Here is a 27,249-nt window from a genome sequence, read left to right as displayed (position 1 = left end):
ACTGTACCCTAAAGCAACACAGGATTAAGTGAGAGAAGAGTTTTAATATGTATTCAGGTAATATAGAATGTGACGAATGGTTGTCAGCCCAAGTGCTGAGTGAAGAGGAAGAGAAGCTATAAGCAAGGGAGAATTTTTTTTTTTAAGATGGAAATTGTATCTGAGTGAAGTGAATCAGGTGGAGTGATGTTGGAAGGCTGCTTCCAAGACAGGAGTTGTAAAGAAGCAAATTGAGAGAGGCTGGAGCAGATACAGATATTGAATCTGATTTGGAAAGGAAGGAGGATCTAGTTGAGTTCTTTAAGAGAGGGGCCCACAAACCTATAATGCTAAACTTCTCAGTTCTGTGCTGACAATGAGTTGGAACTCAGTATGCAGTGTTTGTATGGTGAGTTATGGTTGTCTCCTAAGCAAGTGAGCTAGGAGGAGAGGATTTTAATGAGACTGACAAAGGAATGGGATCTTTTAATGTACTGTGAAGTAGAGTAGAAGTTAGACTTGGCACCCCTAAGATGCAGGTCCTCATTGCATGTGACCTGAACAGCCTGGCCAGGGGAGTCATTGGAGCCGCGTCCTGTTTAAAGCAGACCCAAAAGCTTGACTATCACTGAGGAGCTCACATTGCTGTTTAAATCTCCATTCTTCATTCAGGCTGACAGTTTACAGGAATTAACTCCACAGCTATCTCTGTGTACTTTGTCTAGTTATCCCCCTTTATGAGAGAATAAACCCACTGTGTTGTGCTGGATTTGAGATGGCATAAACGACATAGATCTGAAGGAAATAATAATAATTGCAGACGAGCTTTAGAATTTAGGAACTTTGCATAAAAAACTAATTAGAAATTGCCCTCTTTGTGCTCTTGAGTAAATGTTTCTTGAAATTGCTGTCTTGTTTTCTTCTAGGAAACATATTTGGAATATCTCTTCATGCCCGGTCGGTTCACAAATGCTGCTGTACTTAAAGCTTTGCAGGTTAGTGAGGAATTTTCACCATTCTTCTTTTCCAGCCACTTTGTGCCACTCCAGGTGCATAAACCAGCCAGCTGAAAGTCCTGGAATATAAGGAGCTGTCAACCAACATGTGCACCACCAATTCATGTGCCATATGATCTCAGCATATACTAATGATTGGCATTATACTTATGATTGCTCTCACTTAAACTAGTGGACTGGGGCCAGCACAAATACACCATAGTGTCATATAAAAAAAGTAAGACTAGGTCCCTTCTAAACCATCTTGGAATATTATTTTTGTCCATTGCACCTAAGATCTTCAGATGGGTGAGGTTCCACAGCCTCTCTAGTGCTTAGCTACCCTTATGTTATGTCTGATATCCCCAGCTAAATCTTGGAGTTATTACAGAAAGACTTTGGGAGCCCAGACTTGTTTGTTGACAAGTCTGGGCTCCCAAACTTGTCAACAAGTTTCTCCCTTTGGGCAGAAGCTAGCCCCTGGCCTTGACTTCCTCAGGTATTCTTTGGCTAAATTAGACGAGATCCTAAACTCAGCTTGGTGGTATTTTTCTATCTGCACCATGATAGCTTCTGGAAGATGTATCCCATCAATTCCAGAGAACACTTCAGAGATCAGTGGACAAAATCTATAGTTTTTTGATGAAAAACTATAGATTTTCCTTACTATTATTCTTGTTTGATAACTTCACTGTCTTGCTCTCCCATTCAGGGGATGGTCTCTCAGAGACCTGTGGGAAGGAGCAGGGAACAAAAGCAAGAGTTGAAGTTAGAGGAAACCTTGTGGAAGCCTCTGTGCAGGCACCAATGAACAATCTGTGACTTTGGTTTTTAGTGGCTTGCTGGCAACTTCTTATACAGCAGCTTGCCTTCAATGATTTCACATCTGGTCGTTAACGAGACATCACTCTACTTTGTGTTTCTTTTTTCTGGGTATTTGTGTTTGCCTTTGAACTGAATGGGGAGCATGGGTGACTGGTGCCGCCTTAGTCGGGGAGTACGTGCCCCCCCTGCAGGCAATCCTGTAGCTGGGCAGGTAGGGGTACCCGGATGATCCCATGACAGCCGATTGCTGCAGCCGCTTTCGGGAGTGGCTGCGTCTACTTCTGGGAGCGGGTGCAGCTCTCTGCCGGCGCTTGCAGGGTGGGGGCACCAGCGTTCCCTCGTTCCCCCCCGCCCATCGCCTAAGTGGCGAGCGCGGCCATCAGAGGGTGCATGTGCACCCCCTACGCGTTGCCACTGGGGGTGGAGCTTGCTAATATGTTGTGTGTCTTCGTGCACTGCTGTAAATTTGAAATGCAGATCTGTTTGTCCATTACAGAACTGTCCTGTAATCTGTTTTTCTAGATATTTTCTCGAGGAACTGAGAGAATCTTGGATCTCTCCTGGGTTGAACTGAGAAAAGAGGTTACGTTAGCTGTGGAAAATGAGGTGAGGTTTCTGTTAAGCTTTTTATCAAATGTCTGATATTGTAGCAGCTCTAATGCCTTGCATAGAATTAAAAATTTATATCCACAAACCATGGAAACATAGGGCTGGGAAAGACCTTTGGAGGTCATCTAGTCCAGCCATCTTTTCGAGGCAGGCTCATCCGTATTCAAACCATCCTATGTAAATTCTTGTCTAACCGATTCGTAAAACTACACAATCAATCTATTGTACAACTACAAGGCATATTGCCCAAAGACACCAAAAACACCCTAACCTGTTACAGTAAAAGTAGAGGAACAAGGGTATTCAGTGTCCTGCTGCGGCTAGAGCCGTTAAAATGCACTCAAGAAGTCTGAGGGAAGAGGGCCATGCTCCCCGCTACAGAGGAAGCAACCGCCCCCACGGTTTATACCAGGAGTGCTTAACCTCTGACCTATGGAGCCATAACATTTGGCTCACATTGTTAAACCATGGATCAGAAACTTAGCAGTGGGGAGTGGTGGTAGCTCTGCATGGCTGGCTCTAGCCTCATCTAGGCCATTGCCTGTGCAGTGGGATCAGGGCCATTCCCACATCCCACATGTCCAGATTGGGCTGTACTATTCCTCCTGCCACCTGCACACCCAGATCAGGGTTGCTCGATACCCTCCCCATTATGCATCCAAACTGTGAATGGGATGCTTGCAGGGTGGTGGGGGGCGCCTTCCTCCCTCCCTGCATCTGGATCAGGGCCACGCTTCCCCACCTCACATATCTGGATCAGGGCTGCCCTGCCTTGCCCAGCCCCACCTTATGCACCCAGACCAGGATGAGTTGCTTCCCTCCTGCATGTCCAGATTGGGACTGCTCTACCCTGCCCCTGGCATATGTTGGTGTCAGGCTGTGCAGCCCCCCACAGCCAGATCATGCCCATTGACCAGATCTGGCCTGCGGAGGGACCTGGTACCATCCATCTGATCCCAAATGTGGTGATCAGTTTGACCCTGAGCAGAGGGGCAAATCTCTAATTGGGATCCTTGGTTTTTACACACCCTAGTCAAAATCCCCAGCCTTGGCTGTAGCTAGCACCCAATACTTATGAGGAGGGTGAAAACCCCAGACACCTATAGCAACAGGAGGGGAGGAAAAATCCTTCCTAGCTCCATGTGGGAACCAGAAAATTCCAGAAGCATGGGAAAAACCAAACACCCTCAATTTTATTCTGCATCTTGGGATGGTAAACATAACCAGATGTTACATCCTCTAAATTGACAGCCAGAGTTCTCCTGCATAATCTTATCCCAGCTTCTTTAACCTTTCATAACTAAACCAGTTATAGAGCTCTACTTCATTCTCCTGTTGCTGAGCAATGCCCTCTCTAATATCCACCTGCTCTTCTTGTTGTCTCTTAAGTCAGTTTCTGACCACAGAACACTCCAGGCATGGCTATTTGTAGATGATCCTGGACCAGTGCTTATTTAACATCCTGTTGTAAACTTCCAGTGGAAGAGATTCTACAACTTCCCTAGGCAATCTGTTCCACTTCTCATAGTGAAGAAGTTTGTCTTGATATCCTACTTTGTTGCAGTTTCAAGCCACTTGTCCATGTCCTGCTCTTGGCAGCAAAAGAGAAGCTGTTTTCCCTCTTCTTCATGGTAGCCCTTCAGATACCTGAAGACTGCTATCTTGTCCCCTCTTTAAGCACCTTTTCTGTAAGCTGAACATGCCTGATTCTTTCAACCTCTCAGCATATGATTTGCCTTCTAAGCCCTTTTATCATTTTTGTTGCCTTCCTTTGGGCCCTCTCCAATTTCACCATATCTTTAAATGTGGAGCCCAAAAGTACACACAGGACTTTATTTAGCACTAGCTAAGCCTCACCTAGAGAGGCACTATCACCTCCCATGTCTTGCACTTAATGCTTCTGTTGATGCAGCGCAAAACTGCATTTGCCTTTTGTGCAGCAGTGTCGTGCTGTGGACTTGTACTGAGTCTGTGATCCACCAAGGCTCCTAGATTCTTCTTTCTAGTGCTGCCATCCTACCAGTTCTTACCCATCTTGTGTTTTTTATTATTCTTCTCATCTTGCATTTCTGAGCATTCAGCTCCATTCTGTTAGCTCTATCCCAGTTTCCCAATCTATCCTTTTGACTTGTGCTCCTGTCCTCCAGTGTCTACAGTCCTTCCCAGTTTTGTCATCTGGAGACTTCCTCAGGAAGCTCTCTATTCCAGCATCCACATTTTTAATTTAATAACATGTTAAGCAGCACTGGGCCCAAGACGGATCTCTGTGGAAGTCCACTTGAAGCCTGCTATTTTGACATGGACCTGTTAATAATTACCCTTTACTTGTGGCTACTGAACCAGTTGTTTCATGTCCCCCATTTGTTTATGAGAAGTTTGTGTGGGACTTCTCAAAAGCCTTGGTGTATCCAGTTGCACTATAATTTCATAGTTTGTAGGGTCGGAAGGGACCTTGACAGATCATCAAGTCCAACCCGCTGCCATGACAGGAAAGAACACTGGGGTCAAATGACCCCAGCAATGTGTTCATCTAGCCTCCTCTTAAAGACCCCCAGGGTAGGAGCCAGCACCACTTCTTTTGGAAGTTGATTCCAGCTCCTAGTCGCCTTGACTGTGAAGTAGCGCCTCCTGATTTCTAGTCTGTATCTGCTGCATTCCCTTCATCCACCCAACTTAATCTCGTTGAAGAAGGAGATCAAGTGTTTTTTCCACAGTTTGTCTTCAGGAAATCGTTGCTGGCTGCTTGTGATCAGCCTTTCCCCTTCCAGATGCTTGCAAATGGATTTCCTTAGGATATGCTCCAGTAACTTCCTGGGTATCCAAGGTGAGGCTAAATGGTCTGCAATTCCCTAGGTCCTCCTTTATGCCTTTTTAAAAGAGGGACATTATATTGACCTTTTTCTGGTCCTTTGGTACCTCACCTGTGTTCCATAATTTCATAAATATTATTGCCAAGGGCCCCAAGATTTTTGTTGAAGGTTTCTTCAGTACCCTGGGATGAAGCTCACCAGGCCCTGCTGACTTGAATTCATTTAGCCTAGGGGTGGGCAAAATAAGGCCCATGGGCTGGGTCCAGCCCACCAGGCAATTTCATTTGGCCCACGGGCACCCATCAACTAACTGTATGCAGGCTGGGCAGGGTACCTCGCTCCCATCCTTGTGTGTGTAAGGGTCATCCCAACCAGCATGCATCTTCCTGGCAGAGTTGCTGCTGCCCCTGGTGCAGCTGCCAGGGGACCTGTTTGGCTTCCCTGGCATCCAGCAGCTCCTCCTCATCTTCCTGCTGCTTTACTCACTCTGGGCAGCAGGTGGGAAAGCTGCAGGTGGGTGGGAACAGAGCGTGGGGCTGGTGGAAGTGTGGAGCCTGTGCTCAGGGGGGTGGCAGGAGCACAGAGCTTGGGTGGGCAGGATGTGGGTGTGAGGGAGGTGTGGGGACCTCCTACACATTCACTCCCCATGGTGCACAGCCCCTGCCACTGGCGGCAGCAGCAGGTGGCAAGTGCTTGTGGACCACACAGGCGCTGCTACCTGGTGGCTTGTGGCGAGGAGCGCAGCCAAGCTAGTCTGCCTCTGTCGCTCAGAGCTCTCCATGATGCCATGCAACTTTCGGCACTTGTATGCCACTTGGGAAGCCCTGCATGACAGAGCTGGCTGCCTTCCCAGCTCCATGCCATAAAGGTCCTGGGACTTTGCCAGGACACTTATGGCGGTGTCTCAGGATCTGCATGGCGGGGGGCAGGGAAGGCAGCTGACTCCATCATGTGGGGCTTCCCCCAGTGGCACGTGAGTGCCAGGAGCTGCACGAGCCACAGGGAGCCCCACGTGATAGAGACAGGCCAGCCTGGCTGTGCTTCTTGCCATTCACCACTGGGTAGCAGTGTACCTGCATGGGCCCTGAGTGCCTGCTGCTGCCACCGGCAATGGGGACTGTGCCATGGGAGGTCCTCACACACCCACACCCTGCCTCCACAACTCCTCCACATATGCACTCCCCCAACATACCCTGTGCCGCACGTGCACACACACGCTATATACCAAGAGTAAGGCTTTATTTTTGAGTTATTATGCAGTCACCTCTATATACAGTACACGCAAACAAATCATTGCAAAAAATTGTAATAAAATTAAAATATGTTATAGTAGGTATTTGACTTTTAATAAATTATTTGTTTTTTTTCTAGTTTCAGGGTTCCCCTCCCAAAAGTACTTTCAGGGGCAAGTGGAGGGATTTTCAGTAGCAGGGGTTAGGGATGGGACTTCTGGTCCCAAGATGGTGACCAGGGGGCAGGCACCTATCAAGGGGCAGGGCTATTCTTGCAGCCCTCAACAGATTAACAAAACTCAGTTAGCGGTCCTCCAGCCACAATAGTTGCCCACCCTGATTTAGACGTATCAAAAGTTCTCTGTGTCCTGTTACCTCTACTTTCAGCTTGTTCTTTAGTTTTGTTTTGCTGATCTCATGCATTCCTCAGCTCAGCATTATGAATTCTCTCATATTGTGATTTCTTCCTCCCAGATTTCCCGCCATCTTCACAACTTCCTCCAATTCTTCCATATTGGTCAGGACAGGATTCAGGATAGATGATCCCTTAGTCATAAGTTGTTCTCCCTCCAAGTTAGGAACTAGTTCAGCATTTTATATTTGGTTGCATTGTTGTTCTAGCAATATGTAGAAAATTGATGTCTCCCATCAGTACCATGTCATAACTTTTGAGTAGTTTTGTCACTTCAGTGAAGTATGCCTCATCCAGCTCTTCTTCCTGACTTGGTGGTGTATAACAGATCTCTACCACTGTAGCACTACTGTACTGTTCATCTTTTATCTTCACTCAAATACCCTCCAATCTGCTGCTTTGTTCCTCATGAACCAAGGAGCAAATGTATGCATTTTTGACATACGTATGTCACCTTTTTCTGTCAATGCTGTCCTTCCAAAATAGTGTAACATAAAAACATATGAAGTGCTATTCAGCTTCCACAGGGTCCCTCAACTTGTTCAGGGGGCAGGAGGCTCTGCCTGTTGTCCCCTTCCAGGTCCCTTGTTGTTAACCTATGACCTCACTTGCTTACCTGTTTTCTCCATATTTGTCCCCCTGTCTTTAATTCATGTGTCCATAGTGGCCTCTCTTTTTAAGGGAGGCTTATAGTTTTCCTTGATGGGCCTAAGCCCATGATTGGAGACCTGTCTAAATTGTGGCAAGACAAAGGGTTTTTTGCAGCCTGCTTATGACATGCAGAGCCAGTTTTGGAGGCATTTTGCAGTGGCCTTATTCCTCGCTGCTGATTGGCAGAGACAAAATCGCATAATTAAATAGCAAATTCCACAGAACTATCATATAAATTACTGTATTATTATAAATCTAAGCCTTAAATTTAAAGCTAAATCTAAATTTAAATAAATTATGAGTGTAAATCATGCACAGTATGCATTGTAACATATAATTTATTATTAGTGTTTTACAAAAAGTTCACAAATACTAAATTGTTAACCTGGGCAGAAACAGTTCATGCTAGTAGTTAAATGCTAGCATGCAGCATCCACCAGCAGTTGCAGCTGACCTCTTCTGTCTGTGGTGTGAATTCTTATCCATACACTGAGATCGCATGTTCTGTGTCCACTGAATTGGTTGGATTGTACAGCAGCGTTTTGCCAAGTTGTAGAGATGTGGAAACCAATCAAACAATTCCAGAATCCCAAAACACAGTCACCCTCAAAGGTATCTGGCGTTCTTTGACAAAGTTCACATAAACAGCACATTCTTCATGCTCTTTCTGCCATTCAGGGATTGATTTAAGTAGCTCAGGGTCAAAACTCAGAAAAGGCACCAGATTTTGGGTCAAAAACGAGAACAGCACTAAAAAAAGGGCAGCCAGTTTAAACTGAGGTGGTAACAATAGATCATACTTGTATTAATTCAACCTTGTAGCTACTGCCTGGAACAGTTCTTATCTTTGCTGGTTTTCACTTTAACTGTCTGAAAGTTGTGATGCCATGTCTTTGATCCAGTTTATCAAATTCATCAGCTTCGTGTGTGTTTAGTGAGTCAAAGCCTGCCAACTTTCAAACCACATTAGAAGCTCCATGAACCAGATCGCATTTTGAGCCACAAACTTAATTTGATCTTCAGTATCACCCTGTTTTAAGAGATTGTGTAGTTTAAGCATACACTGTGTTCCTGGTGTGATTTCAGACTTGTGCACAAATTCTGGCAGTACTTAATATTCTTTGCATGGAAACAAACTGCATTAAACCATGAATTCCACCTTGTAAGTACTGGTTCTGGTGGAAGTGACACAGTTGCATTTAGTTCCCTGTGTTGTTTGGCAATGGACTCCCAATATTGAAGCTTACCGCCTGGGCAATGTTTAAATGCCTTTTTAAGAGAGGAAACCAGTCTGTCCATTGGGAAAATTTGTACACCAGATATCACTTACCTGCAACGCATGCATTCTTTTTTTAGTAACATGAATTGCATTGGGCATCATTCCATGGAACACATCAGAGAAAACTTTGCTCATATACATTGCATTATCAGACAGAAATGCTGAGCTCTTGTTAAATTCTAATCTGTAGTTTGCAACAGCATTTGCTACCGCTTGTGCTACAGTTGAAAAATATACAGACGTGAGTTGAATCAACTCTGTTTGAAAAACAGGCAGGTCACGGGCTTTCTAGCTCCCAAGTACAAATAAAATGTGGAGAACATAATTATCCTGGGCATCTGGTGCTTTGTCTGCTACAATTAAAACTGAGTCATATTCTGCCAATGCAGATTTTGCAGAGTGAACATGTGAAGCATTTGCCCCTGGTAGAAAATCCCGGTGAAGTTTGTTTGCACATGGGGGACTGCCAGCATTTGGCACATGCTTGTTCAAGTAGTCCCTTAATTTCAGGTTAATTTTCTCCCGAGGTATGTTGGCAGCTGACTCCACTAGCTCAAATGTAGGCTCTCGTCTTAAATTGCTTTCAGTGGTTCTTTTAAATATCGAGGATATGGTCGCTTGTTTCTTGCTCTGAGCTTCAGCCACTGCAGAAGCCTTTTGCTTTATATGCAATTTGTGCTTAAATCCACAGCTGAAGCAACCTTAAGGCATAGACTCCTTGATGTATTATTAACTTTTTAGAATGGCAGGTAGATACTTTAAACAAGGGCTGTCAAACATTTGGCCCATGCACAGGCTGGATCTGGCCTGCTGAGCCACTTTATTTGGACCATCAGGCTACCAATGGACCATTGGAAGTTGGAGGGTGTGGTCAGGGGGGCTTGCCAGAGAATCTGGGGTCTTTTGGGGCCCAGTTGGACATCACCATTAGTGGCAGGAGGGTGAGTGCGAGTTGACATGGGCGACTGGTGCCTCCTGAGTCAGGGGGGCACTTGCCACCCCCCAGCAGACAGCAACGTGGGGGTGTCCGTGTGTGTCCTGTCCCGTCCCCATCCATGTCTTCCCTGCCTGCCGCCCTTCCCCCCTCCTTGCTGATCCGCACCTGGCAGCTCCCTGGCTGGAGCTCTCAGGTGGGCCACCAGTGCTGTCCCCTGCCCAGGGATGCTGCTGTCAGGGGGTGCACATGCACCTCTGCACCCCCTATGCATTGCCAATGCGAGTTGACATTGCCCTGGTTGCCCTCTGGTTGCTTTGCCCATTGCCACCTTGGCCTCCAGGTCTGCTGCTGTCACTGCCCTGTACCCTTTGCCCCATGTGAGATCCATAGCTGGAGCTGCCATGTACTCTGTGCTGGAGTTGCCAACCTGGCATGAAATGTGTTGGTGGCAGCCACTCCAACTCCATGTCTCAGGAGCTGGAGTTGCAATTCGTACCACCACTGGAGCCATCCGGTGCCCTGGTCTGAATCTGGCGTGCAGGGAGCCCCATGGTCTAGATCTGGTCCAGGGTAGGTGGTGAGGTGGACACCCCTGCTTTTAAACCATCTTGTTTAGGAATAATTTTAGAATTTTTAGAACTGTTGAACTGTAACTTTGGGGGAAGTGCTTAAGTCCTCTTTCATTCTTGCCAGCTCCAAGGAAGTGTGACAGAGTATGAGTTCTCACAGGAAGAGTTTCGACAGTTACAAGTTGAGTTCTGGTCCAAGTTCTATGCCTGTTGTCTTCAGTACCAAGAAGCGCTCTCACGCCCTCTTGCTCTGCACCTGAATCCATATACTAACATGGTGTGCCTGCTAAAAAAGGTGAGAAATGGAGTTAGATCTATGCTGTGCTACAGGGAGGAGTTTTATTTGTTACAGTTAGGCACAGTTAGTTGCAGAGTTTTTGAAGGAATTCCAGTGCATCTTCTTGACCAAGGATTGTTTTAGAAATGAGAGGAGTGATGATTTTTTACCTTTCCAGGGTTTCCTGTCTTTTCTTGTACCCTGTTGCCTGGTGGATCACCTGTATCTCTTGCCTGAAGAGCACCTGTTGACTGAGGATGAGAGTGCTATTTTTGATGGTAAGATTGTGGGGAAGGGAAAGGGACGAGGAAAATAGTGCATTTGTGTTACAAACTTTAAACTATAGTAGTTCCCACGGGTGTTCTAGGTTCTTTATGTGCTCAGACCATATTTTTTAAAACTAGCTATTTGGGCTCAATTTATCCTTGCTTAGTTTTAATCCAGTGGTAAATTCCTGCCTCCACCAGGCTCTATGCAGTGAGATTGGGCCCTGCGCTACCTCTGCCCAGTCCTGCATGCTGGCATTGGGCCCCACACCGTGGTGTACTGGATCTATAGTGTAGGGCCACAGCCCACAGGGCTCGTCATGGACTGGATGACAAGGCACAAGGGTCCAGATCTGGTTTGCAGGCTTGGGCTGAGCACCCCTGAATTAGAGCATGAAGAAGCAGCCCACTCAGAGTATGAAGCTTATAGGATTGCTATGATTTGCTCAGATAAATCAGTGGGTGGAATTCCAGACTTCTGGCTGAGCCCCATGATAGTCCTCAGTGATGGATACCTGCCTTTCCTTCTTTGAGAATGATGTTGTAGGTTTTTTGTTATTGTATCTCAATATTTTACAATGCCATTATAGCAAAAGCCCTGGGTTCTGCTTGACCTGAAAGAAACCAGAGGCCATCATTTTGTCTCTCCTGCCTGATACTCTTATAATTGGTCTAGGATTTGACTTACTAGTGTGGCAGTGGTCTCTTGTTCGCAGCAGATGATGGGTGTGAAGGCAGCCATGATTATGCAGCTTTTTTGTTGTCCTCTAAGCAGCTCCTTGATATTTTGCAAATTGTAAGTGATGCCCAAAAGATTAAAATCCAGCCTTATCCAATGAAAAATTCCTGATTAGAATACATCTAGTGAATCCACATATTAATTCTGTTTCTAGCTTCATGTTTGTCCAGTGCTAGAGCTACTTTGTGGACCTCATCAAGAGCCTCAAAAGTACCTCTCCCCAGTCAGCTTAACCATTTCTAGTGATTGCATCAACTGTTATGAAATGACTGCTGTAATTGGGAGGGGTGTCCTGTGGGAAGGTACAGTTTAGGACTGACTACCCAGCATAGTCTCTGGCACTATGGTCCCATTCCATAGCTGAAAAATGCAGACTGGAGTTTGCAGACTTCACAGGCTTATGCTGATTTCTCAGTATTCTTGAGGTCTGATTTTTGGGCCTTACAAGGTTCTGAGAAATTGGATGGTTGTACAGCTTTGTGGGACAAGTCACTGAAGTCAGCAAGGAGAGGCTGTAGTCTTCATGACACAAGCTACTCTGCAGAAGTATGTTGTCTACTAAGTTGTCATAATTTTGAATGACTGGAGACTGCACCAGTCAGGAGGCAGGGACATTGAGTCCTGCTTTGGCTCTCTTGGCCCATTTGTTTAGCTTTATTTTTATCTAGCTTCCATAATTGAAGAAGCATCTTGGAAGGGGAGTTTCCTATTGTTACTAGGTGGAGCCACGCGGTTCTTGCCATGTCAACTGTGGAGTTCAAGACTAATTTGCTGATAGCCCGTCCTTCTGTGTGGGATGAGCTCAACTAACTTGGCTTTGAACTGCCTTTCTCTTTCTTCTAAGCTGTGTTCTCCAAAAATACAAGTAGATTCTTTCATTCCAGATTTGGAGGTCTCTCGCGATGTTGTCTGTCTTGTCCAGTGCCTTCGACTGATTGGAGAGTCCATTTCCATGGAAATGGCATTGGTCATGGAAATGGCCTGCTCCCGTCTTCAGCCTCCAGAAAAGGCTGCAGAACAAATCCTGGAAGACTTGATAGCCAGTGACACGTAAGGGATCTCTTTGGATAAAATGTGTTTTGTGAAAGGATTCATCTAGGAGCTTCTTGACCAGGCTGTATCTATTTTAAATGCCTCTAAAGTGTCTCCTGAAATATATGTTTTTAAAATCCCATAAAATGTATGTCAGTGACTTTGAATGGGCTTTATGGTAATGAATTTCTAAGATGCCTTTCAAAATCCTCAGCACTGATAAAAGTTGTCAGGAATTTTGAGCCATGGTGCCAAGAAGCAGGAGCACCAATGTCTAGTTGGATAATCCTCTTCACAGCACAAAAACACATCACAGGTATTCAAACCTGCCTGTGACTCATGGTCTGAATCCTAGACCAATCTTAAAAAGGATGTATTTTTGTGCTGTGCAGTGGCTGTCTCAAAAAGGACCACATCGCACCATCATTTGGAGTATCAGTATACATGGCTAAGTACAGTTTCTCTCTAGCCTGGGAGGGAGGGAGGGAAGCAAGCAACTTGTGTTGAGTATGATGCTTAATCGTTCAGAGGTATGTCTCATTACAAGGGAGGGGATTTTCCACTATGCAGCATCTGTTGGGGTCATACAGGTTCACTTTTGGGGAGTACTGTTGGGGAGGTCCCTTTTAAAATTAAATCGCTCACTGTTGGTGAATTGATTATACTTGCAGAGAGAATGTGATGGAAGACATTCACAGCAAATTGCAGGAAATCAGAAACCCGATCCAAGCCATTGGGATGCTCATCCGGGAGATGGACTATGAGACAGAGATAGAAATGGAAAGAGGTGATTATTGTATGATGAATATTTCATTTTGTCTAATTAGGTGGATGCAGTTAGGGAACATTGCACTTCTGTTAGTTTTTACTCTTACTCTCTCTTTTCTTTTCTTTTTTTAATTTCTTCCAGTTCAACCGCTAAATGTGAGAATGAACCTCTCCCAGCTCTATGGCAGTGGCACTGCAGTGAATGTGGTATGCCAAGGAGTGTGCAAGATCTCTGCGATCCGCTTCCTTATCTGCCGAGACCTGTTGATTTTACAGCAGCTGCTTCTGAGGCTAGGAGATGCTGTGAGTAGATTTGGCAAAGCTGCTCACTGTACAATATGTGGCAGCTGTCTCTCTCCTTCCACAAATATTAGAAGCTTCACAGATTTCTTCAAAGCTTAGCTGTGCTCTTTTTTTCCTCACCCTAGTTCCTTTGAGTTCTTTTGCACCTCAGAAGGCAGCAGTCCAGCACTCTTGCATCACCACTGCAATATTAGTCTGCAATACAGAGTACTAAACCAGCACTAAGCAAGACATTCCATCTGTACCCCTTTGGCGAACAGCACTTCCAATGCACCATTCCCAAGCCACTTCCCCTCCAGGGCTACTTCTCCAATTTTTTCCCATCTCTCTGTCATATAGAGCAAACTTAAGGCTGAGATCTTAACTAGAGCAGTACTACCTTCTAGCATAGACTTGTAGTTAAAGCAGTTTAGCCCCTTCTAGTATGGATGTAGAACAGGGGTGGGCAAAATATGGCATATGGGCTATATCTGACCCACCAATTGTTTCTATCTGGCCTGTGGCACCAGCAGAGGCAGGAGACGGAGTTGCCTGTAGGCTGTATAGAATCAATTGTCTGGCCCGCAGGCAGTGGCTCCAGCTCGGGACTTTGATGGCACAGCAGGAGACACTGGGCAGAAACAGCCCTGCCTGCCCAGCACCACATGGCAGCCTGAAAAATGGACTTTGACCCCATGGTTCCAAGCAGGTGGATAGGTGGGCAGGGCTGCTTCTGCCCAGTGTCCCCTGCAGAGTCTGGAGCCATACCCAGCATCATACAGCAGGGGGGTGAGCGAAGGGGGCAGATGAGATCCCTGTCCTGGTCTGCACAGCTGGGGGGGAGGGGCGGGGCGCAAGAGGTGGGGGCATTCCCTCCCTTCCTCTGCAGCCCAGCTCCATGGGGCTGCGAATGCCATGGCCCCACCTCCCAGTGCAGCATGGCTGTCAGCCCCCTTCCTGCTTGCCAGTGTCAGCTAAGCTGGCCAGCATGGAGGGGGAAGTGGTGGAGGTGCGGGGAGAGAGCTACAGAGTAAGGTGCTACAGCCCTGGGCAGGCTCATGCTCCCACTCTTGGTGCTGCTCTGGCATCAGCCTTGGCTTGGCTGGGTTGGGGGGGGGTGAGTGTGTGCGCACACAGCCATCAACCAGCTCACCAAAACTGAAGTGACCCTCTAGCCCAAATACTTGCCCACCCCATCCTATTGAAAGTATAAAGATGCATCAAACTAGTATCACTATTGTAGTGTGAAAAAGGCAATTACGATATTTACTTGAAACCAATATGAGATCCTCCCTCTCCTCTGCCATTTAACATGGGGGGAGGGAAGGAGAGCCCCTCACCTTGGATTCAAGAACTAGGTGGTAGGAGGGCAGGGCAGCAGTGGAGCTGGAGCCATAGCTGCTGCCTTCCCCACCCCCGCATATGTGGGGGACCCTGGCATATGTGGGGCATGGAGCAGTGCTTGTTCTGGGCTAGAGCCAGATTGATGGTAGTAGCAGTGGCAGCTCCAGCCTCTGAGCCCCAGAGCCAGGGCTGTAGTTGCCAGGCTGGGGTTGCAGCTGGGGCTGTGGTAAACATGTGCTTCATGCTCCAGGTTCAAAGCTACTTGACCACCTCAGTCTTCCACTCCACCGCCTGCCCCCTGCCACTGCTTTCCCTGCTGCAATAGTGGGGGAGAGAAATTTAAGATGACTTTCCAATAATTAGATTCATGGAATACATGGAAAAATTATAGTAAATTTATAATTTTTTCATGTAGAGAATCTAATTACTGGGGGAGTTGTCTTGGGTTTGAGTAAATATGGTACTAGAGCTGCACTGAAGCACCTCTACCAATATAGCTGCATCCACATTGGGGCTTTTACAGGTATAACTATTTGGCTAAGAAAGTCACACCTTTTAATTGAAAGCTGTGCTGGTAAAAACAGAACTATAGACACATGCTTGGAAGTGTTCAGTCCAAGGAAGAGTAATTCACACTCCCAGTTGATTTTTCCCTTTCTTAGCTAACAGGCTTGCACCAAAATAAAATGAGTTGCAATTTGCACCTCCAGTTGGTTTCATACAGGTGCAATTGTCCTGTTTGACCTAAGTCCCATGATAACTTTTGCAATAGCAGTAAACAAGTTGGTGTTTACACTGATCTTGCTAATGCCCCTTGCTATGTTGCTGTCTTTCTCTCTGACCTAAAGTTGTTTGTAATCCCTGGCCTCTGTTGGAGTGCCAAGTGCTTTGGTTTCTTTGCAGATGATATTGGGCGGGGGACAGCTGTTCCAGTCACAACAGGACCTGTTGCATCGCACGTCTCCTCTGCTGCTTTCTTACTACGTGATTAGATGGGCGAGTCAGTGTTTGGCATCAGATGTTCCTGTTGACACGCTGTAAGTTTTCATGTTCCCCGTTTTCCCTCCAGCTGATAATGTGGTGATAGAGTCCATGTAAATCCTTTGGAAGATCTGAAATGCCATTCCAGACAGATGGAGAATTGGCTTGAGCTCTAATTCTAAAACATGAACAAAATGGCCTTTTGGGGTAAAGGGTAGAAAGAATCTTGATGTTTATATAACTATTTTGTCAGTCGGTCTCCTAGATTTATTTTCTGTTGCATCTGTCTCTGTACAAGATTCAGAACTCTGGGAAAATGCCTATACTTGTTGATGACATCCCTGAATACCACTTTCTTCAAAATAGCTCATGAAATCTTTCCCCTGTCTTCTGTGGTTGGGGGGGTGGATGTTGCTTTGCTTAGGTATGTGATTTAGTAGTTAGTGATTAATGCTGGGTTTGATTCATTAAATGTTGTGAAACACCAAGTACCTGGTCTGGCTATATTAAGTACAAAATTGGTTTTTACCATTCATAAACTAGCTGAAAAACAAATTAACTTCTCTTTTCAGTCTTGCATAAAACGTTCGTATTTAAGAATCAAGACTTACGGTAGAGCTTGTCTGAAAACTGTAAATTGACATTTAACTTTTTAAATGACACCCACTCCCTGCATTTACTACTTTTAGGTTGCGGGTGGGAGGGGGGTTGAGTTGGACAGTGTTCGGACATTACCACAGGAGACATTTCTCTTTTTACGCTATTTTCTTCTCCTTTAGGGAATCCAACCTGCAACATTTATCTGTTCTGGAGCTAACAGACACCACTTCTCTCACACCACATAAGCTAGGTAAGGGGATGTCTGAAGCTTATCTTTTTATTTTAACTCTTAAGGATTGTATATTACATCAGGTAACGAGTGCCTCAATAAACTTAATAGTCAGCATTTTAAAATTGCATTTTAAGAGGCCTGACTTCGATGGTGATCACATGGCCTCTGAAAATCAGCCCCTTGTATGAGGAAACATTGGTCCCTGCAAATTGTGTGGAGCTTAAGGTAGTTGTACACCCACCCTTTAGTTTGACATTTCGCAACTTTTTGCATGCTTGGCTCTGCAACCAAAGTATAATAAACTTTGTATGATGCTTTTTGTATAGCTTCCTAGCTTTTTAAAAAGAAAAATTGTTCTGCACATTTGTAAAAGCCTCTTCCTTTCCTTATCAGCAGGATTTAGATATCTACTGCTGGTTAAATGCAACAACTAGCAGGACAAGGTTGCTATCGTTGGTGGTCCAGCCTCTAGAGCAGCAATTCTCAACTGTGGTGCCATGAGATCCTTTTAAGAGCTCTGCACAATGTTAGCGTTGTTAGATCTGCAAATACCTGCATATGTTAGACATGATAAACACAGAGATCACAAATAGCATAAAAAATATTTTGACTTGTGGTCTTTCTGAGTTCTTTGCAACAGAAGAATTTTTCTATTGTGTTTCTGTAGACGTAAAATGAAAAGTTTTTGAAAATCAAGAAAGTTAGATCGGTGCAATAAGTCCAAAAGGCTGAGAACCACTAGTCGAGAAGAAGAGGTGCAACATACTAAAACAACGTGTTCGTGGGCTTGAATAACCCCCTTCACAGGAAGTGTGACACTGCACTAGTTACATTGTCTAAAAATCAGTCCATTAAGGGGCTGAGGCAATGCACGTGCGTTTCCATTGCCCCTACACACTGAACCAAAGTTTTCTAGATTTGTCGCATCTGCTGGCCAAACCAGAGTCAGCAGCTTAAGACTGCCATCCAGACTCCAATATCTTACTGTTCAGTGTATCTTACTGCTGACTTTATGGAATATGAGCACTTTATGGCATGTGCTTATCAGTTTATATCTAGCCATTCAATTTCAGGAGATTTTTGGCAGCATGACAGATACAAGCAGCCCTGAGCAAAATGCAAGTAGGAAACTGGTGATTTTTTTTATAGTTACTGCAATTTTAAAAGTCCTGAAAACCACTGAAGGAGTTGGATATCTTCTGTGTAACTTTTGGAGAAAAATTTTGGGAAGTATTAAGTAACACACTGTCCCTCCTGGCATGAACAGACATGCATGTGCACACACGCAGATAGGCACTCAGTCTACTCACTCACCCTGCACATGGACACAAACATGAGCACACTCTCTCCTGCCATGAACAGACGCATGCATGCATGCACAGACGCACGCACGCGCACACACAGATGAGTGTGCATTCTACTTGCTCACTCTGCACATGGACACAAACATGAACAGACATGTACACACAAGCAGATGCATACAAATACCCTGACGTATGCGCACACACGCACAGACACACATGCATGCACAGAGATGCATGCGCTTGTACACACACGTTTTTCTCCCAGGATCTCCCCTACTCTCCATCACGCATAGGCAGCCCCCTTCCAGCTGCCCATGTCTCTGTCTTGTTCCCCACAACCCCCTGCACTGACCAGGAAGGAGCTGCTGCCTGGCTGTGTCCCTGCAGCTGTGCATGGGGCCAGGATGGCTTGGGCCAGGAGTGCCGTGGTATGCCTCTTGTGTGGGTGGCAGTGCTAGGAGGGGTGGCTTCAGGGGGTAAGGTGAATGTTGGGGTGGCTGTGGCCCCCTGCAGCGTCACTGCCTGCCTTGCTGTGCAGCACAGCAGGGCGCTCCTAGCCCCTCACCTCCCCCCAGCATGGCACTGTGCTGCACTCCTGGCTGGCCTGGCCCAGCTCAGCCCCTGTCTGCCTCCACAGCCCCACTATGGGAGGGGCCCCACATAGCTGCAGGGAAGCAACTGCAAAAGCTGTGATTTTAAACTTGAAGCCATTTTTGTCTCCCTACTGGGAGACAAACATGCCAAGTTTAAAACTACATGTGCAATTGGCCAAAAGCATTACAGACAGACAGACTAAGCCCCTTATTATATTAGAATTCAGTAACATTACTTATGTTACAGTAACATTATTACTGTATTCCCTACTGGCCAGGAGATGGGGGTGACCAGTTTGGCAAGACATGATGAAGGAAGAGAGTTTAGGTTCTTTGAGACCAGAGAGAACTTCTAAACACAGTGAGGTGAATGGGTACCACAGCTGCAAATTAAACTCAAGTAAAAAAGGCAAAGTGATGCGTTTTGAAAGAAATAGGCTGGGTTTTGGGAGTACTTCCGGTCCACTTCAGGGTCTGCTGCCGAGCACGCAGGGGACCCCACCCCCTGTGCCCCCATGGGACGCTCCATCTGCCCCACCATCTCAGCATTCATGAGCTGTACCTGGTACCTCAAGGTACATAGAAAAAACATAAAGCTGTGCCTATGGTCAAATTGCTGGTTCTCTGAATCGGAATTGAATCTTCAGATGCAGATTCGGCCGAATCGAATCGGGACAGTGATCTGAATCAGCGAATTGAATCGCTGTCCCCCAAATCAGGTTGAATCCGAATCGAATACTGGCCGCTTTGCACGCCCTTAGTGGGTATTATCAGGCTTATCAATGAAAACCAGCCTCCTGGTTCAAGCAGACACCATCATTATTGAAGCTATGTTTATATGACACCAGCTCCATTGGACAGGATGTCATAAAGATGCCTGACAGTCACCTCCAAAAACAGGTCCTTTACTCCTAAATCACCAGTGGTCACCTCTGTAGAGGTGGGCATAGGGTGAACATTAAGGACACCTTGAAAGCCAATCTGAAGAAATGCGATATTAACATCAGTAAGTGAGAGACTCGAATACTGAATCGTCCCAAGTAGTCCCATGTTGTATGACAAGACATCAGTCATCTTAAGTAAACTTGCCTCACTATGGAAACGAATTGATGAGAGAGACAAAGGGAAAGAGCTATGGCCTGACATCATTAGGATCTATTCCTTCTTCCCAGACCAGTTTGCCATATCTGCAGTCAAACATGCAATCTTGGATCAGCCTCTTACACTGACTTCCTCATTTGCTGGAAGACTGTCCTCCTTGTATTGAGGGACTGCTGATGCACTGTAGTTTTCATTAATCAAAGTATGGTACAAATTTGCAGTGTAAATGAGGAAAGGGATGGGAAATAATAGAAGATTTATTTATGGATTAATCATGGGCATGGTAGTATTGGGAGTACTGTGTTCCATTCTTGCTTTGTTTCGGGAAAGAGGTGATACACAGGGAATTTAAGAGGACATGGTTGTTCTTGGGAAGCAGTTAAGAATGATTAGTTATAAAGACTGAAATGGTGGGACTGCTTAGTTTAAAAGGACTCTAACAAGAAAGAACTATTTGAACCTAGTGGGGCTAAGGAAGAGCGGGAAGTCCATTCTACAGCCCTTCTGTGTTATTACCTAACATTCAATTTGATTGCTAGCTATGAACTGATGAGCACATGCTGGAAAGAACTGATATTTTAGATCTTCTGGATTGTCATAATTGAGGTCTACTTAATAAATGTTAGTGCTCTGGATGGCAAGCTTCTAAAGCTGCCTCAGATTTAACCAGTAAATGTTGTAAGGCAGTGGGGTCCTGCCTTTTTGTCAGGTGTGCTACAGTAGCCTTGCATCCTCTTCAAGTGCCACTCCCATCCCTTTCCTGTGCCCATTCAGATGCTTTGCTTTCTGCTCCCTGCCTGATCTGTTGCCCTGCTTTCTGCTCCCTGCTCTGGCTGCTGCTGTGCTGCCTTTTCCCTCCCCAGTCTGCTGCGTGCAACACACACAGGCTACCCATGCTGCACACTAGTCACCCCTGTTGTAAGGAACTAAAGAAATGTTGGTTCAGTGCATGGTGTTAACAGTTTTGTCACTCAGTGTATAACTGGCCTGTGAGAAGCAAGTGTGGGTTTTGGGGGTTTTTTTGTTATATCTTTTATTGGACTGGCTGTATAGCTGGGAGAAATGTTAAACCAGTTTTCAGGCACAAAGTCCCTTTCTTCAGATCATGGGGTTTTTTTTATGATTTGTCAGTGACACTCATGGTGATGTGAAGAGAGTACAAACATGGCTATGATGTATGTTTTTGCTTCATGTTCTGCAGCCTTCCAACTGTTCTTTATTTTTGTTTTGTAGTGTCCAGCCCTCAAACAGTTGTGGAGTTGTTCTTTCAGGAAGTGGCAAGAAAACTCATAATTTCTCACTTCTTCTCTCAACCCAATGCCTCTTTGACGGAAACCAGTTTGAATTGGCCTCATCTGATTACTACAGTTATCGCTGATCTCCTGCCACTTCTGTATCCTTGAATAATGAAGTTGTGATGAAGAACTGATTATAACTGGATGTTACACAATGCTGTAAATCTGGGGTCGACAACCTTTTATTAAGGGTGGGCCGCCCATTGAGGTCTGGCTGTCACCTCGGGCAATCAAACCCTGGTGTGGCCTCTGCTCATCATCCCTGCTGACAAGTATGGGGAGCCAAGAGTTGCAATGGCTAATTTGGTAGTGATGGGGCAGTAGTGGATGCAGTGGGAGGGAGAGATAGCAGCCTTCTCAACAAAGCACGGGGTTGGAGCTGGAGCAGCAGCTGGGATCAGCAGGCCATTAGTAAAATGCAGGCTGGATCAGGTGGAAGTAGGGGTTGGCCAGCCATTATTAAAATATGGACTAGATCAGATCTTTGTGGAACAGATATGGTCTCATTTAGGGCTGGATCTGGCCTATGGGCCATAGATTGCTGATACCTGCTATAGATTACAGGTAACAGTGGTCTGCTTTTAAGAGTAATGCACAGTTTGAAGGATCAGATCTAGATGCCTGAAGTTGGGCTCTTGAATCCATATTTAGCCTCTGAAATAAATGCCCTAATTCCAGGTGAGGTTACTATGATATGTAGGTGTTTGGAGCTTTTCAAAGTCAGGTCAATTTCAGGTGCTTTAAACATGGGTTTGAAAACTAACCTTAGGACCTCAAGTGTGAAAAACTTGGTATGTTTATTGGGTTGAGAGATTTTTTCCCCCTCGCCACCCTCAGCCCCCTGAGGAGTTGAGTGGTGGTGGGGTTGGATTAGCTAATGGCTTCGCCCAGCATGCCTGAATACTGTTACAGTAAAACAAATTCATATAAAGCAGCCTAATCTCTTTACTCTTGAGCAAACTCTGAACACCGGAGGCATACGCATTTCAAAGCTATTATTTTTAAAGCTCGTCTAGACTAAATTTTTGCTTTCTTTCCTGACTGCAGAGGAATTGCCCTGTTCCTTAGCTAATGCTCAGGTGGCCCAGCAATCCTGGGTTTCTCTTCCCAGAATGTTTAATGGGGAGTTGTCAGTATACCCAGCTGCAGGTGAGTTGTTAGCACATGTGGAACATAATTCTCTCTCTTTAACAGCAGCACCCACAAAATGAAGAATATATCTCATCTATTGATTTTTGAGCCAGAAAATACCCAGTACTCTTCCTTGTTTGTGTAGGAAAGAAAAGACTAGAAACTGACTTTGCATGGGAATGAATGTTCATAACTAGCCCACTGGTTAGAGACAGAACAAATCGATATTCTCTAGATCAGGGATGACCAAGATACAGCTCATGGAACAGATCTCATGATGGTTTTTCTAGCCAGCAGGGTTCCTTTCAAGTCTGGAAACTTGGTGACAGAACAACTGGTAGCTGCTGCTTGAATTTCCTATCACTAAACTTCTAGACCCATTTCTAATTTTTAGTCCTTATGAGCCAGATAATGAGCCAGCTCCTTATTTGGCCTGCAGACCGACTCTGTGCCACTCGTACAACTCACAGGGCTGGATAAGTCATGTACCACTGTTCTAGATGGAGAATGAGAGGCACTATGATATGACTACTTGATAAAGACCAATTTTTGAGGGTGTTCTTGTGACCTTACTCATATCTGAATTATCTGGTTCCTGTTCAGGCTTAGCTACTCCTTTGGTACCCTTGACCAGTCTCTGCAGCCTCTCCAGGGGACAGGCCCTGGAAAGGGCTTGTACTGGGATAAAATCTCGCGATTCTCTTGTTCTTTGTTCTGGGTCCTTGGGATATAGTACCCCATGATTGTTCAGCAGGTCCTGCAGAGCTAGAGATCTGCACAGTTATTCTCCTTGGGAGCTGTCAAGTTGGGAATTGAAATGACCCAGACAGCAATTTTATGACAGAATTTCTTCTTCTCGCCAGAATACTCACAGCATGACCAGCTGTAGAATACAATGCAATATGATGCAGTTTCCATGCACGGTGGTCTTACTTTAAACTTAACCAGGGTCAGGCTATCCAGGCACCCCCCTTCCTCTGGCGCTGGGGTTCTGTCTGCTTTTCCATAATTTCTGCCTCTCTCCTGAGCTCAGGAGCTCAGGTTTTTTGTTGTCTAGATAGAGCTTTGGTTTAGTTTTCCTTCCTAAAGGCCTCCTCAGGAATGGGAGTTTGTCAGAAATGTTTGTTTTCTCCCATCAGGATTAATTACTCCCCACCTTGTAGAAAATAAAAAGTCAGGCAAACTGAACATGTAGTAATAAAATATTAGATGTCTTCCATATATCCTGTGTGGGTTTTTTCTTCCCCTTTAGTACCATCACCCATTGTTTTTTTTTTCCCCTCACTGTCACTTGAGTCCCTCTTTAAAAGGTATTAAACTGAATTATATAGCACAGTATAGGTGAGGAAATTTTTTTTTTAATTGCTGTGCAGAGAAGTGTAGTTTTTCAGTCTGTTTTCCACAAAGGGAAGATGAGAGGGCTTGGGTTTGTACACGTGTACTTTGTAAATGGGCCAAGACTAGTCCTAGGGTATAAGATACTGAGAGGTAAGTCACATTTTTCCTTTTCTAGAGTTGATGAAGTGACTTGTCTATGGTGTCCCAGCAAATCAGTAGTTGGGGGCTAAATAGAACCTAGTAACCTGTTAATAATGCATGGAACAGCAGTCTGTGGTTGTTCCTAACTGTACCACTGTGAAAACGTTTTCTTCAATGTCATTCATTCAGACAACTACTTGGAACTATCTTTTCAGCTATATCTTCTCATTCTCTCTAGTCAAAATGATTAAGGTTTTTTTGTTGCTGTAAATATGTCTGTCTCTCTCTCTATTACATTTAAAGTAATGCATCATGTTTCTTATTTTGCATAGTGATGGAAAACCTTGTGAGCCGTTTTAATGCTATGGACAGTCAGGGAATTACTAATACTAGAACTCTTTCTCCTGTACATTTTAGCAGGACTCCTGTACATTTTAGCAGGACTTTTCAACAGTGTCTTTGTCCCCAGAAGTGTATTACTGCTGGAGGCAAGAATCAGTTTTTGTGTTTTCTCAGCCAGACCATTGGAAAAAAAATGTAAAAACTGCCAAGCATTCAAGTCCGGAAGTATAAAGGTTGTTCATGTAACTTGGGTTCTGTCTTCCACCTTGTGTCCAGGCACTGTGCTGCAACCTCTTAAGCTGAATCACACCCTATCTCATACTGTAGTGCTCTTGCTTCATTCATGGCCCAGGTGCAGATGAGTGGGAAGGTGTTCAGTAGAGGTGCACCAATACATTGGTCCGATATCAGATCAGTACCGATTATAACGAACACTGGCTGTATCGGAAATCGGATCTGTATTGGCCCCAAAAATGTCTGTCGTTGTACCCCTAGTGTTCAGAGTTTCTCTTTAAAGAACTTGGGCCATCCTTTACCTCTCTGAACTTTGGGACTCTCTGTTCTGTTGCTGAGGGCTAAACTTTGATCTTGTTTAAATGGGTGTCAAATCGGAGCGAGCCTGTTGACCTTAGTGAACTTACTGCAGATTTACATCTTGATTGCAGAAAGACCGTGACCTCAAATAGGGAGCAACAGTATCCCTTATGCTGCTGAATGAGGCCAGAGTGCTGTGCAGACATGCACATAGAAGCTGGTGGGAGGGCTTGTCTAGTTGCTGTACACTAGACCTGTAATGCTTCACCAAATCGGTTCACATTAGGAATATGGGACTGGAAAAGAAGCCTTATTGTGGTCCAGTCTCTTGTTTTTGCAGGCAATCATCAACTTAAGGAAATGATTCTTCCTCTCTGTTTGACACTAGTGAGGCCTCACCTGGAATACTATATCCAGTTCTAGGCCTCACACTTCAAGAAAGTTGTGGGCAGTTTGGAAAGAGTCCAGTACTGGGCAACAAAAATGATTAGGGTCCTGGGAGACTAGACTTTTGAGGAAAAGCTGAAAGAACTAGGGTTATTTAGCCTGGAGAAGAGAAGACTGAGGTGGGATTTGATAAGTCTTCAAATACCTGAGGGGTGATTAGAAAGAGAACGGAGATGGGCTTTTCCTTATGGCTGTAGGTGTCAGGACTAAGAGCAACAGCCTCAGGTTGCAGCAGGGGAAATTTAGGCTGAGACTAGGAGGAACTTCTTGACTCTGAGGGTGAACAGGCTATGTAGAGAAGTTGTGGAATCTCCATGCTTAGAAACTTTCACAAGCAGTTCAGCAGGCACTTGGCTGGGATGGTTTAGTCAGGGATGATCTTGCCTTGAACAGGAGGCTAGGCTAAATGACCTTGTGAGGTTCCTTCCAGCCCTACTTTTCCATGATCCTATGGTCAACTCAAGAAATCCGCATAATCATCACTGTGCACTCCACTACAGGCCACAGTACCTGAAATGCCAAGAACACTCTATAGCATGTTACAGACCAAAGCATGGTAGATGATGGCACTGCCAGTACCCTGCTGCTGCAATGACCAGGCACAAGAAGACTTGTTTGTAAATAACCTCTAAACATGGAGGTGCATAGATTTGTAAGGGACCTCCTGGGTGATTGGACCTGATCCTCTGCTATTGTAAGATTTGGAAGAATCTCTTCCTCTAAATTAAACTACAACTCTGCAATTAGACAACACTAAATAGCTTTTCATGGTTAACATCTTCAAATTCCTGATAAAACAATGAATGCCAAAATCCAGGTACATGTTGGAGTAGAACTGGCTGTTATGCAGGAACTCTGAAACCTTTTCTGTCAATGCTCAAAGAATGCTGTCTTCTTCTAGGAATACATTCGTCTGCTGCAACCTTGGTGTCATGTGAACGTTGGTTCCTGTCGCTTCATGATGGGAAGGTGCTACCTTGTTATGGGAGAGGGACACAAGGTAAAAATTCTCGCTCCTTCCACAGGTAGAATACTGCTTCCTCCACAGTGTAGCAGTTGCTGCATGGTGGCTCCCTGAAATCACACCAATAATATTTTCTCAAGAATTTACTGCGCTATCCTTGGGGGTGCAACTTGTACATCTAGACTTGATACACAATTTGCTTAAATGCAAGGTCCAGTGAGTGAAATTATCTATATGCTCTGAGTATTCAAATGTATAAATTGTTAAAGGAAGATGGGCTGTGTTCATAGGTGGAAGGAGAAAAAATTTGGAGGGGGCTGAGTGGGAAAAGGGGGAAAGGAGCCAAAAAACTTCCTTGGCTAAACAAGGAAATCCAGGGGAGCCTAAGGGCAAAAAAGAAGGCATATAAGTGGTGGAAGCAGGGGGAAGCTACCAGGGAGGAGTATACCTACTTGGCCCACACTTGCAGGGAGGCAGTTAGAAAATCCAAAGCAACTACAGAGCTGAGGCTGGCAACACAAAGACAACAAAAAGTATTTTTTTGGTGGGTGGGAGGGAAGGGGCTGGGATGAATGGAGTCCCGGCTGGGTCAGGTGGTGGGACAGTCAGAGCCTGGACGGCTCATTCAGGAGTGCTGCGGGGGGGCTCCTACCACTGTGCACGCCCTGACAGAGGTGGCTGCTGCTGCTTGCTGGGCTTTGTGCCCCAGTGCCTTGAGAGCTGCACAATGCCAAGTGCCTCCCACTGTTGGGTGAGCAGGGGATGCGGCGCAGCCTAGCAGTGGCAGGCATGCAGTGTCATGCTGCTCCCGGGGCAGCTACAGGGGCACACAGAGCCCAGCAGCAGCTGCCTCCAGCCCCACACAGATTGTGTGGCATGTGCCCCCCTGGGCCTCCACTGGGGTACGCACAGCAGTGGGAGCCCCCCCTCCACGCCCCTAGATGAGCTGCCTAGGCTCTGATTGTCCCACCACCCAGGCTGGCCAAGGTCCCATTCACCCCAGCCCCTGTCCCTGCTTCTGCCCCACTCCCTCCTTCATCATGGGGGGCCTTGATCTGTCCCACCCCCCAGCCCCTTCCCCTTCATAGAATTGACTGGTACTTGTCTGCCGTGCTGGGCAGCCAGTGATCCATACGCCGAGCTGCGATCCTGGGTATGTGTGCGTCCTGCCGCACCCCTGCTGCAGCCACCCAGAACCCTTGGCCGAGCTGCCTTGTAGCCCTACCCGCTGCCTCGTGTT

The 27,249-nt window shown here is 45.7% G+C and overlaps 1 protein-coding gene across 1 annotated transcript in view; it reads left to right on the top strand.

Moving 5' to 3' along the window:
* Positions 1–27,249, top strand: part of NUP160 (nucleoporin 160) — a 64,297-nt gene that overhangs the window by 11,512 nt on the left and 25,536 nt on the right. The window contains exons 11-22 of the mRNA XM_059722412.1: positions 906–974; positions 2,322–2,405; positions 10,423–10,593; positions 10,754–10,853; positions 12,465–12,630; positions 13,284–13,399; positions 13,523–13,683; positions 15,910–16,043; positions 16,767–16,837; positions 21,051–21,210; positions 22,192–22,261; positions 25,947–26,045. Coding sequence (XP_059578395.1) covers positions 906–974; positions 2,322–2,405; positions 10,423–10,593; positions 10,754–10,853; positions 12,465–12,630; positions 13,284–13,399; positions 13,523–13,683; positions 15,910–16,043; positions 16,767–16,837; positions 21,051–21,210; positions 22,192–22,261; positions 25,947–26,045 — 1,401 coding nt within the window. The remainder of the gene's footprint in view (positions 1–905; positions 975–2,321; positions 2,406–10,422; positions 10,594–10,753; positions 10,854–12,464; positions 12,631–13,283; positions 13,400–13,522; positions 13,684–15,909; positions 16,044–16,766; positions 16,838–21,050; positions 21,211–22,191; positions 22,262–25,946; positions 26,046–27,249) is intronic.

This window comes from Alligator mississippiensis, chromosome 2 (assembly GCF_030867095.1).
Source record: "Alligator mississippiensis isolate rAllMis1 chromosome 2, rAllMis1, whole genome shotgun sequence".
NCBI classification, from domain to species: domain Eukaryota; kingdom Metazoa; phylum Chordata; order Crocodylia; family Alligatoridae; genus Alligator; species Alligator mississippiensis.
Note: the sequence above shows the minus strand (reverse complement) of the source record. Positions and strands in the feature narration are given on the sequence as shown.